Source organism: Dermacentor silvarum, chromosome 4 (genome assembly GCF_013339745.2).
Source record: "Dermacentor silvarum isolate Dsil-2018 chromosome 4, BIME_Dsil_1.4, whole genome shotgun sequence".
In the NCBI taxonomy this organism is placed as follows: domain Eukaryota; kingdom Metazoa; phylum Arthropoda; class Arachnida; order Ixodida; family Ixodidae; genus Dermacentor; species Dermacentor silvarum.
In genome coordinates this window covers 214,777,383-214,791,067 of record NC_051157.2, presented here as the reverse complement: position 1 = coordinate 214,791,067, position 13,685 = coordinate 214,777,383, and the positions used below count along the sequence as shown (strand labels likewise).

Below are 13,685 nucleotides of genomic sequence, written 5' to 3'. Positions count from 1 at the left end.
GGAAGTCAATCGTTCGATTTAGTGCGGCGAGACTGGGCGAATTACACGGAAGATTCACGGTTTACCGATGATTCCCTCCGCAGCTTCGCCCACTCATCATCATTCACCCCGTGGATATGCGGTGTTTTTTTTTAATGGTGCTGCGTGATAGCTGGGACACCCTGCATACATATATATATATATATATATATATATATATATATATATATATATATACACTAACATCGCACACAGACGCTACATTGCCATAATCATCTCTATATAAATATTATTGCGGCCCCAAGAAACTTCATGCCGAAAAAGTTGTGTTTGCCGTGGCGTAAGTGTACAAAACTTTTTATTACGTTCTTGGTAACTAGAGCAGCGTGTAGTATGAAGTATGTGTTTTGCAGGAAAATTAATCTATCAATTGTGTTAGATGCAAACAAAGTGTCCAAAATATCCAAGCCATTAGATTTGCGCATTACTGCTACCCGGCTTGCGGCGGCTTGTCTTTCTTTGGCGAATTCAAAGGCAAACAACGAAGGACTCTTCGACGGGCCTACCGTAAGATAGATGAAAGGTGGGCAAGTGGTGCGGATTCATAACTTACCTGTGCGGCGCGTCGTAAGAAAATAGCTACATGGTGTGCGTTGTGTTAACAACATAATATATGACCAGAGGCATACATACATAAGACGCAAATTTGCGGTGCTACATTAACCAAGGCAAGTGATAATGAAAATGACAGCACATCGTTATATGAAAAAACCAAAAGCAGGAACAAAGGTAATAAGTAAGACCACGTCATCCTTTCACTAAAGCTTAACGCGTGTGAATGGGTAGTCAAATGCTACTGCCGCGAGGGTGACAGAAGCCTAGCTAATACATCTGTTTCGGAATCTGTTGGTATAAAAATGCTTCAATTACCGGTTAGTAGGCTTACTAGTTAGGACTCCGTTAGGCCTACTCGTAACGACCCTGGAAATGAGAGCTGTGTTTAGTTGTGGAGCCTGCTGATCAAGCATTGCCTGTGACGCTACATGCAGTGTACCACTGTGGTTCTCTGATGGGTTGGAGTCCCACCTTCTGGTTCCGGGCGAAGAACGCCAGCACCGGTTGGAGTCCCCGGCTGGCCGTGTTCGGGGATATGGGCAACGTGAACGCCCAGTCGCTGCCTTTCCTGCAGGAGGAGGCCCAGAAAGGAACCATCGATGCAGCCCTGCACGTTGGTGAGGGGACGCCTTAACACTCTCTCGCTTGAAGCACCACTTGTGATCCAACTGAGTTTAACCTCTCCTTGCTTCATTTACCGATAAGGGCGGAGTCGTTGAGCTCATTTACTGCCTGTCATATTCCTTGCCGCAATGTAGTCTTATGCAGATGCTTTGAAAAAAAGTCGCAGTGCCGCCCGAAAGGCGAAGCATCGATTGCGATAGCAAATTAGACGACAAGCTATACGAAGTAAGGATAGTAGTTTTATCGGCCTTATAAAGTTGTAAATCTTCGCTTACTAACTAAATAAACAAACACCGTGTCACGCGCGCACAGGTAAACATGAACACATCTCGCGCGATGACCGCGGAAACTCGTCTAAACGCTGGAGTGAGAAAGCGCGCCAGCGGCAGCGAGCAAATTGACCTTCGCGCTGGCTCTCGCTTCAACGCGAACTAAACGTCGAAAGCACAGCACATACGAAGCTACCGGCACTCGGCGCATGCGCTTTGTACCCATCGAAGATCGCTTTGAAGATGAGGCGTACGCGGGCGCACACTTCGGCCACATCGCAGATCGCTTTCATGTCAACATAGGCGCCCGCGCGGCAGCTCCGTGAGAAGCAGCCGCAAGATCAGAACGCACTATCCCCCCCACCACAACCACCGACTCCGTCGCCTCCTCCCCACGCCTCGCGCGCGAACGAAGACCGCGCGCGCTTCCGGCCGCCTTCCCCTCTCGAGTGCGCGAGATTAGGCAGCGGTTGCCGGCTCACCCTCGCACGCTTTCACTTGCACACACAGCGTACGGTGCGCGGTGACGGTTTTATCGCCGATGGACTTTATACGGAACCCCACGGCGACTACGACGGCGACGGCAAAAATGCTCTTGAAATGTCACATTATTGCTATCGCAATAAATCGAACCTAATGCTCCTAACTTACATGAGTGTCGCACGAAAAACCAGTAAGGATGGTTTCACAACATAATAGACGCAAAATAAGTACCGTCGATACTTTACGATACGGCGCATATGCCATCAGGTTATATATATATGGTAGCGAACTAATCGTGGCAAGCAAAAAAAAACGTAACGCAAGGACGAATTTCAGTGGTTACATTCATGCTGTAAGCCTAGTCCTCGATGTGACCAGGACATTGAATCCGGACGTGTTGCACAACAGCAATAATGATGACTTCAAGGATTGCACCTCCAAAACGAAGAGCTTTGCGACATGTGCCCGTCCGGAAGGAGTGACCACGGAAAGTACCAGTGCTATGCCTAGAGATAGGCGATGCCATCCACCCCACGAGGACCTTGATGACTCCACAGAATTATGCATAGCACTTCATTCTGGTTCCACCTTCGACCTGACCGCTAAAGGATCCCGAAATTAAGGTATGATGTTGCTGCAAAGCTCACGGAAAACATTGCGCTTGAAGATTCAAGGGAAGATTATGGACACCGATCAGTTGCTCTCATCACCATCTGCGCAAACGTCATCATCGTCAGCCTATATTTTATATCCCCTGCAAGACGAAGGCCTCTCCCTGCGATCTCCAATTACCCCTGTCGTACGCTAGCTCATTCCAACTTGCGCCTGCAAATTTCCTAACTTCATCACCCCACGTAGTCTTCTGCCGTCCTCGACTGCACTTCCTTTCTCTTGCTATTCACTCTTTAACTCTAAGGGTCATTCAGTTATCCATCCTACGCATTACATGGCCTGTCCAGTTCCATTTTTTCCTCTTAATGTCGATTAGAATATCGGCTATCCCCGTTTGCTCTCTGATCCACACCGCTCTATTCCTGTTTCTTAACGTTCGGCCAAACATTTTTCGTTCCATCGCTCTTTGTGCGGTCCTTAACTTGTTCTCGAGCTTCTCTGTTAACCTCAAGTTCCTGCTAGCACCGGTAGAATGCAATGATTGTAAACTTTTGTTTTCAACGACAGTGGTAAGCTACCAGTCAGGATTTGGCAATTCCTGCCGTATGCACTCCAACCCAATTTTATTCTTCTGTAAATTTCCTTCTCATGATCAGGATCCCCTGAGAGTAATTGACCTAGATAAACGTACTCATTTACAGAATCTAGAGGATGACCGGTGATCCTGAATTCTTGTTCCCTTGCCATGCTCTTGAACATTATATTTGTCTTCTGCATATTGATCTTCTACCCCATTATTACACTCTCTTGGTTAAGGTCCTCAATCATTTGTTGTAAGTCGCCCCATTGTTGCTGAATAGGACAATGTCATTTCCAAACCTAAGGTTGCTGAGATATTCGCCGCTGGTCCTCACTCCTAAGCCTTCTCAGTCTGAGAGTTTGAATAGTTCTTCTAAGCATGCAGTGAATAGCATTGAAGAGATTGTGTCTCCTTACCTGACCCCTTTCTTGCAAGAGATGCTAAAACATATCTGGACTCAAACACATTCACTCAGCTTTACGGTCAAAAGAGGAGGCTCTTACCAACATAGACAAACAAATTTGGTGTGCGCAGATCTCGCCTTACTAGAGAGCGATGTAGAAGAATCCAGTACCTTCGAGTTGGAGCTTTGGAATGCAAAAGCATGGTTGGAAATGTCGATAAAAGTGATGCGGTGGCAATCCAGCAGCTGTTTCTGGGAATCCCTCAGTGTACATGAATAGTGCCCAAACACCCGCGACCGTGACTGAAGTATGAGGAAGCAGCACTCCTACGGAAATCATGAAGGGCTTGTCAGATGAGGCGGCTTCAGCATGCAGAATCAGAAAGGATGTTGTTGTAACTGATACGGACACGCTGTGGTCAGATTAGAGTAATCTAAAGGAGTGCCCGAACAACCGCCGCTTTTCAATGTTTGTTGACCTCCGACTGCGTTGAGGGTTTTCAATGTGTTTACGGTGCGAAGAAAATAATAGAATCGAAAACGAAGACATAAAATGAGATGCCTCTAGAAGAAGACGCAGACAAGGTTCAAACGAGTTGAGTTTCTGCAACCGGTAGCGAAGAAGCATAAAAGAGACTTCAAGCTTATGATACCTGGGAGCACGAGAGGGGCAATGCCCCAAAGAAGATTCGAGTTCACCTGTTTCGGGTCAGCTAGACGCGGAAGCCGCGCTCAAGGCGTGGACAAAATGTTCACCAAGAAGAGGAGAAGACCCGGGCCCATGCGACTAAAGAACATGCATGCATATGGGAAAACAACACGTGAACTGAATGGACACGAGGGAACGCTTATAATGCGAAGAGAAACCAACAGCCAAAGGAAAGCAAGACCATGCAAGAAATTTCAGTGCTCTTACATCAGGCCGAGAATGGATGAGGGATCGGCAGACAGCAGCGCGCAAAGGGATCACAATAGTTTCATCAGAGAGATCAGGGTAGAAAGGCACCACAAGCAGTGGAAACACCGCTTGAAGAGAATGCGTTCTTGGCAACAGCCGACCACCTTCAATATGGGCAGTTTCGACTGTGCAGGACTCACTCCAATGCTCCCGGGGGGGGGGGGGGGGGGGGGGCAGTTAAGAGCGTACTGAAGTCGACGATTGCATGTGTGTCCCCGATTCATGGACCCCGAGCGGTGGGCCAGCAGAGCTTAAAGTTAGGTGAATCATGGAGCGACATGCCTGTAGCTGGTGAACGAGGCGACAGTCTCGCTCACCTATTTCTACACGGTCGACCTAGAACAGCAGAACAACGGGGGAGGCGTCCAGTAACAGATTGGATTGGATTGGAGCAAACTTTATTTGTTGCTGCAGTTGGGCGCTCGCGCGCCTCGACGAGGGCCTACGTCGTCTACGAGGTTGCCGTTACTCGGCGGGGGTCTCCGCTCGCCGTTGCCGGCTCGCTGGGTCCCTGCCTTTCGAACGTCCCGAGGAGCTGGAAAGGCTCACTCACACTAGGCCGACACGGCACCGATTTTGGTCTGGCGACTGTTGGCAACAGCGTTTTCCTTCCTTAAAACCATTGGCCACAGCGTTTTCCGCCCTGCAAACTGCTGGCGTTATCAGTCGGCAGACCAAAGTCATTCCCGTGTCGGCGTAGTGTGAATCAGCCTCAAGCGAACAAAAGGGATGAACACCGACTGTCACAGGGAGACGCTACGCAACAAACGTTCGCTGAATCACCAGAATGCAGCTGACTTAGTGAAGGGCCGAGCATTCGACTCGGCGGCAGCCAGATCACGAAGTTTGCAAGTGCAGGCGCAGCGCAAGTGTGAACGCAGCGCCTTCAGCTGTGCGTGGGAGGAATATGTTAAGAATCGTAAAGACGAAGACGTCCTGTTCAGGTACGCCTATCATCATCATTAAGTCCCGGGGCCGATTCAAGGAAGAAGATGTTGGCATTCAAGTCGTCAGCCTCGGTTCTTTGCACACACACACACGCACACACAGGCGTATAGGGTGTTTTTAGCTGCATAATTTTTTTTTATTTGCCTGTGGCAGATAGCACAATTCTAACCCTTGCTTAAAATTTGTCGATGAGGTGGCCTTTACTTTTACGAGAAATCAAAACGCCTAATTGAATAATTAACATAATAAAGCGAAATAACTTTTTAATAGATTACTTTAACGTACATATTTCAACCGACGAATTATATATAGCCTGTGAGTTAGTCCGCGCGGCGTATCCACTCGGCACGAATTCTCAGGATTGCACCAGTTTGGAGATATTAATTTTCATGCAAAGTGTCCGACGAAATGCATTGGCGTTGCACTTTCCTCTTTTAAGAAAGTGCTATTTTATGCATTGAAGCACAAAAGTAACTGAACCCCACTGCCTTTTGTCAGACTCTTTGCAAATTATTATCAAGGAACTGGTAGAGTCCTCAGAAGTCCTTCCAAGTGGATACGCCTTGCGAACTCACTAACTATAATTCGTAGAATTAAATATGTGCCGTAAAATGATTATATAAAGCCTTAATTAGCGCGAATACGTTAAATATTCAGTTAAGCATTTTGATTTCTCGTAAAAGAAATCGCCACCTCATCGTGTAATTTAGATCAAGGGTTAGAATTGTGCTATCTGCCCCAGGCAATTTTTCATAATTTGGTGCAGCTAAAAAAAGGTGCAGTTTCGCCTGAAAGGCGAAGCATTGATTGCGATAAGAAATTAGTGGACAGCTATACGAATTAAGGATAGCAGTTTTATCGGCCGTATAAACTTGTAAACATAGGCATACTAACAAAATGAACAAGCATGGCGTCACGCGCGCACAAGCAAACATGAACGCATCTCACTCGATGAGCGCGGAAGCTCGCTGTGAAAACACTGGAGTGAGTAAGCGAGTGAATTTACCTTCGTGTTGCCACTCTTCCTTTTCTCTTCCTTCCCTTGCGTGCGCGAGATTGAGCCGTGATCGGCGGCTCACCCTCGGACGCTTCTACTCGCGCATATAGGATACGGCGCTCGGCTACGATTTTATCGCCCTCAGACATTATACGGAACCTCACGGCGACGGCTGAAATGTGCCTGGAGTGTCCATATAATTGCTATCGCAATAAAAACAATTTTTATAACACCCGTAGCGGCGGTTTAGCGGCTATGGCATTGTGCTGCTATGCACGAGGTCCCGGGATCAAATCTCGGTAAACGCGTCCACATTTCGGCGGAGGCGACATGCACGAACGCCCGTGTACCAAGGATTGGGTGCACGTTAAAGAATTCGAGGTGATCAAAATAAAACAAAAATGGCCTCCACAACGGCGTACCTCATAATCAGATCGTCGTTATGGGGCGTGCAATACGAGAATTTAATTAATTTTATTAACAACGATAGTTTTCATTTTTGTAAACAGTACACACTGGAAACCGGGGAAGGCTGAGTTAAGGCGCTTTGCAACACCTGAAGAAGGTCAAGGCTTTCTCGGTAATTCAGGCACATGCGGTTGCAGCGTGTGATTTGCGAAGTGATTTGCATAATGATGTGTACCAAGGCACTAGATGAAAAATCAAACATGTTTTCATTATTCCACATTGTAACATGAAGAAAACAAATAAAAATAGCACGTACTAAGCTACAATACATTTCACCAGTGCCGTTTATTATGAATTATGCATAAACAAATATGTAAACAAACTGATTCAAGGCTAAGAGTAAAGCTTTCGTTCTAGATAAAGAAATCATGCAAAGTCGCTGAAGGAGAAAAGGAGACATAAAAGAACACCGGTACTATGTCTCTCCTAATAGCTAACTGTTTAAACGTTTTGTAGGAAGGTTAACATTCCAATTTCCCCTAACTAGAAAATCTTTTTCTGGTTGGGAGTTTATTAAACGTGGAATAATATCGAAATGTGTTTGACGACATTGATTTCTTCTTGTCTTATCAACCTTATAGTGTTTATGTCGAAAATCGTAGGATATGCCTGATTGAAGTAGTTTTGCTCAAAATTTCATTTCGCAATTGTCAGTATTAGGTATGTAAATTGATATTTTTAAAGATATTTTTAGAATGTGCAGTAGGCTGTGTTTTAAAAATTATATTTATATGCTACCACGACAAACAAACTTTTATTAGCACGTAGAGCTCTTTTTTAGAGCACAAATTTCATTATGTTGGTTTCTACAGTCGTTCCCCATACTAGCACGCAATAACGAAAATGAGGGTAACCTTTACGCCAACGGGTAATGCGTAACAAAATTTCACAAGGTATCCATAAGTTGTTTCGAAGTAATTTCCTGGAATGCCTTTCCATTGTGCGACCAAGGATTTCTGCATATGCTGAACCATAGTGAAGTGCTTTTCATTGAGTGTCAGTTTAAATTTTGAAAACGAGAAAGTTAACAGGGGCGAAATTTTAGGAATCAGGTGAATTTGTCAATTTCTGGACTTCACGCTTCGCCAAGAACTGTCAAGATTAAGATTGAATAAGGAAAAGTGTTGTTATGAAGGAGCAACGAGGTGCGGCAGTCTTGATGGTGCGAAACATATTATGCATATAGTTAATCAGTTATGTTTCTCTAGGTTAAAACATTATAGAAATAGAAGGCATGAAATATTCGATACCCGCAAGTTTATGCGGAGAATAGGCTTGCAAGAAACTGCAAATCACGCCTACTTTTATTAAGACAGTTCTCGTGAGAGACAGCCTGATTGGATAAGAACCTTGATGCAGCTGGAGCATCGACAAATAAACATGGTAAAACCACGCACTTGCAAACACGGACATACGCAATAAGCGCACACGCCAAACAATGAGCCGGAATGGCTACAAATTGATTTGCTTAACAGCTGCTCTGTATAGCTTCTTGTGTTCGTGTTTTCAAATTAGTTCCTTTAATTAGTTCCTTCAATTCAACGTGCGAGTAACCTGTAGATATTTACAAACGTATCACCTACTCCTTAGGTCTTTCTCTGGTCTAATATCCCTTCCTACCTTCCGTCTTCTCCAGGTGACTTCGCTTACAACATGGATTCGGTAAGGCGTTTTCTTTCATCTATAATTGTTTGTAGAAACGACTACTTTCGCAAGAAAGAACTGCGAATCATCGTCAACGCTAGAATTATTACAAATTGCTGTCATCTAGATAAACGGTGCACTCTTTCATACTCACGCAGCGATAAAGGCAATGTGGAACTATAGAGGACTTTCGGCATCGTCTTATTTTTCGTCTGGAGTTTCTGCAGTCCGGCAGTAAGCAGATGTGGCTTTCTTGTTTCCTTTTTTTACAGCTTTTGTGAATTCTAAATTCCCCGTTGAGGTCACTAAGCAAGTGAGCGACACTTTCCCCCTTTTCCCAAACAATCTTCTACGCGAAGCTCTTCCTCCGTGGCACAGCGTAGAGTCACCAGAAATAATTTCAGAGTATTGCCATAGAGGCAATAGATCACAGAGGCCATGCTGTTTCGGCAGCCTCGGTGGCTGGGACCATTTCTTCTAAGGCGGAGCAGGTTGCTGTTGCTTTGGCTATTTTGGGTGACAACCGAACGCAAATCTACACAGATTCTAGATGGGCAGTCAGGGCGTTCGCCTCAGGTTCCATCGCGAAAGAGGCCCACAGTATACTCAGGAACCGGGCAATCACTCCACATACGATCACTTGTTTTCCGGCACACTTGGGCCTTAATCTGAACTCACTCACCAACCTCATGGACATGGCCCACTCCCAAGCGCGCGTACTTACTCTCCGCGCGGGAGGAGCATCCTTGTCACAGTCCAATATCGAAGAGTTCCGGTACACTCTATTCATCTTTAATGAATTCACTAAACATTTCTATCTGGAGAGAAGAATCTTTCCTCCACCACATAAAAAGCTCACAAGACCTCAGGCTATAGCTCTTAGTATGCTTTCAGACTAGCTGCTATCCTAGTCTGGCATTGTTTATTCCCGAGCGTTTTTAGCTCACAATGTCCTAGTTGCGGGGGGACATGCAATTTAGAACACAAGCTCTGGCGGTCTCCCTCGTTACGAGAGGATAAGGACATCACTGAACAGAAGTGGAACTCGGCCATCAAGAGCTCGGTATACCATCGTCAGCTTTGGGCTGTCCAGAGAGCCTGCGATGCGACGGTTAGGTTGGGCCTAACCGCGCCCTCCTGGGAGCGGCCCGCGGTGTCGCCCTAAGGGGCGGCGCTTCTCAGGATGCTTTGAATAAAGTTCTTCGTATCCGTATTGCATTTGTTTTCCGCACGTCACTGCCACGGTTATTGGGTCGCTTGTTGTAACGACCGCTCATCGCCGGACTTTTAGCAGCACATTGTGGGGGGTGAGAGAAGGAGGTCTTGATTCAACGTGTGCTAACGCAATCGCCAGAAATTACCTCAGAATCATGGCTGGTTTCGGCGCCTTAGGGTATAGCACCCGAATCGAATCTCGACAGTCCTTTCATCGCATTCCGTGCGCAAAGGACTACCAAGAACCACGTTGTGATTGACGCCCGTTCTCGTGGTTGGCGGTGGTTGATGGTCGGCGATGGTTGATGGTCGGTGGTAGGGCTTGCAATACGAAGGGACCGAGGGAAAGGGCATGAGTTCTCGTGCAACTGAGTTGCGGGGTGGCAAAGAGAGAGAGGGGACTGTTGCTCGCTCGTTTGTTCATACGCTCGTTAGTTCGGGCTATTCAGCTACATTGACAATCATCGCCGCTGCTTTTTTTTTTCATAATTTTAGTAATCAGTTATGCGCAGTATTCTGGGTTTTCTTTCACGTGACTCGAATTTTGTATGCGACCGATAAACTTTACCTGTTCGGTTCGCCAGGCTCAGTCCGCTTAACGCCATTGCAAATAATGCACAAATCTTTAAAGTAAGCTGTTGATCATTTCAATCGGCTCGTGCTGCTTCCAAGCTGTCCTGAAAACAGCGTGCACAGTTCTGCAGCGTAATTTTGTATGCTTCAAGATTGCCAACAGGTACTACATCTCTAAATAGCCTCGTACGTCGTTTAAGCCATCGGCGCAGCCAGAGCAGGGTACCCTCCCAAAAATATATACGAGCGCAATCTGCATAGTACGTTGTGATTGCGCTTTTTGCATGTGGTTATTCCGTCACCTTACACACCTGCTCCGCTTAAAATACATTTTTCGTGTTAATTATTTGAGCCATATAAATGGCCGTCTACACTCGATGCAGCGCGATCAAAAGACTGTCGCAGTTTCACCCGAAAGGCGAAGCATCAATTGCGATAGCAAATTAGTAGAGAGCTATACGGAGTAAGGATAGTAGTGTTACGGATGGTCGATGTTTATTCACAGGTGAAGACCAGGATGGATGAGAGGTAGCCACGATGTCGCCACTGAAATATAGCCATGGCTGCTGCTGAGTTTTTCGTTCTCCTCCTCTTCTATCTCCTCCTTTTTTCCACGTTACAATCCCCCTTTCGCAGACGAAGCCCACTGGGAGAGTCACTGTTCTGCGGCGGGTTAGTAGCGCTTAAGGCGTGCAACGTGAGCAAGCTGTGTTTTCTTGAAACGCCTATCTGTAGACAAAACCCGTGCAACCACGTAAGTAAGCTAATCTCAAACAACGAACGCGCCCACATAATGTGACAAGAGCTTGCTGCACAAGCCACGCTTGCGTTGGGGGGTCCATAGCAGCACTAGGTCACCTTTTTGAAAATAAATGACTTGATGGGATCTATCGTACCGATCCTTCGATCGGTTTTGCGATGCCAATGTGCGGACGCGGGCTATTCGGCGGGGTTCCTCGGCGAGGCAAAGTGTCTTGGTGACGGAATCCTCAGCGTCCAGAGAAAACGGCAGAATCGAGTCGAGGAAGTTCCGCGGCGGTCGAGCATAAAGCAGATAGAAAGGGCTGTAATTCGTTGTCTCATGCTTCGCAGTGTTGTATGCGTATGTTATGAATGGCAACACATCATCCCAGTTATTGTGGTTAGAGGACACATACATGGATAGTATGTTCATCAAAGTTCGATTCGTACGTGCGTTCAACAAGACCGTTGGTTAGCGGACGGTACGGCGTTGAGTGACAAAATTGTGTTCCACATAGCCGAAGCAGCTCTTCAACAGCGTCGGCCACGAATTGACGACCGCGGTCACTTATGATCACGCGAGGGGGGCCATGGCGTAGGACGACATAATGCCACAAGAAAGCAGCGACGCAAACAGCGGTAGATGACGGCACTGCTGCGGTCTCTGTGTAGCGTGTAAGGTGGTCTACACAAACGATGATCCATCGATTGTTATTCGATGACCGTGGGAATGGGCCCAGGAGGTCCACGCCAACTTGCTCAAAAGGTGCGTGAGGGGGAATGAACGGCTGCAGAAGACCTGGTGGGGCGGTTGAAGGTCGTTTCCGCCGTTGGCATTGGTCACAACTAGCCACATATTTCTTTGTTGTTTAATGCTTGTGCGGCCAGCAAAATCGCTCTTGCACACGCTATAGCGTACGGGCGAATCCAAGATGACCTCATGTTGGATCATCATGCATGGCATGTAGCACAGCACTACGGAGACTATCCGGGACTACAAGAAGAAAGCGGGCGCCACTTGCAGAGTGGTTGGTATTATATAACAAGCCGTCACGTACGGAAAAACCACCACTGGCTTTCGGATTCAGGGCCATCACGAAAAGAGGTTCCACATTGACGTCGTTGCGTTGATTCTCCTGGAAGACAGGTTGCGTCCGGAAATTAAGGTGCAATAGCGGCCAGACAGTCATCGAAGGGGTCTTCTTCAGAATTTGCAGTTGGCAGTGGTAAGCGGGAAAGACAGTCGGTGTCAGCATGCCGGCGGCCGCTTCTGTATTTCACTATAAAGTCGTACTCTTGTAGTCGCAAGGCCCACCGTGCTAGACGACCAGACGGATCCTGAAGGCTGACCAGCCAGCATAATGAATGGTGATCAGTGACTATGCTGAATGGGCGACCATAGATGTAACAGCGAAATTTCTGAACAGCAAAAACAGCTGCAAGGCATTCCTGCTCAGTGACTGTGTAGTTTCGCTCAGCATTGCTTAAGCAATGACTGGCATGGGCAACAACGTGTTCGGCGTCGTTTCGCCGTTGAACGAGTACCGCTCCAATGCCTATTCCGCTGGCGTCAGTATGAACTTCGGTAGGGGAACACGGATCAAAATGACGCAGGATGGGGTCTGACGTAAGTAAGAATTTAAGTTGACTGAACGATTACTCACATTTTGGTGTCCAGTCGAACAATACATCCTTTTGCAAAAGACGCGTCAACGGGTGCACAACGTCGGCGAATTTTGGGACAAAACGACGGAAATAAGAACAGAGTCCCAGGAAACTGCGCAGTTCTCGCGCTGACTGAGGAGGCTGGAAGGCACTGACCGCTTCAATCTTGCGGGGGTCAGGTCTGACTCCATCTTTGTCGACTAGATGACCGCGAACCAATGTCTGTCGCTCCCCAAACCTACACTTTCCAGAGTTGAGAATCAAATCTGCTTTCTCCATGCATTTCAGAACCAGGCTAAGGCGTTCGTTATGCTCCTCAAAAGTACGGCCGAAAATAACATCATCATCCAGGTAGCAAAGACATATTTCCTACTTTAGACCGCGGAGAATTGTGTCCATGAATCTCTCGAACGTTGCGGGCGCATTGCAGACCCAAAACGGCATAACGTTAAATTCGAATAAAATGTCCGGCGTAACAAAGGCGGTCTTCCCTTTGTCGACGGGATCCACAGGTATCTGCCAATAGCCTGAACGCAGATCGAGGGACGAAAAGTAGGAGGCAGAATGTAGGCAGTCTATTACGTCGTCAATTCACGGGAGTGGGTACACATCCTTCTTGGTAATTGCATTTAGTCGCCTATAATCAACACCAAATCTCCACGAGCCATCTTTTTTCTTTACCAGGATGACAGGTGCGGCCCACGGGCTTGATGATTCTTGAATGACATTCTTCCTCAATATCTCTTGTACCTGGTCCGCAATAATCTTGCGCTCTGATGAAGACACTCTGTAGGGCTTTTGGCGAAAAGGATGTGCCGATACTGTGTCAATGCGATGACGTACGAGCACGCGAGGATGGCATAGTTGTACGGTGGTCATCCTGAGAGAAGTCGAACACGAAAGCATACTGG

At 46.9% G+C, this 13,685-nt stretch overlaps 1 protein-coding gene across 1 annotated transcript in view; it reads left to right on the top strand.

Annotated features, from left to right (window-relative positions):
* LOC119450941 (acid phosphatase type 7-like) overlaps nucleotides 1–13,685 on the top strand; it is a 278,007-nt gene that overhangs the window by 120,782 nt on the left and 143,540 nt on the right. The window contains exons 3-4 of the mRNA XM_037714405.2: nucleotides 1,029–1,211; nucleotides 8,573–8,598. Of these exons, the coding sequence (XP_037570333.1) occupies nucleotides 1,029–1,211; nucleotides 8,573–8,598 (209 nt within the window). The remainder of the gene's footprint in view (nucleotides 1–1,028; nucleotides 1,212–8,572; nucleotides 8,599–13,685) is intronic.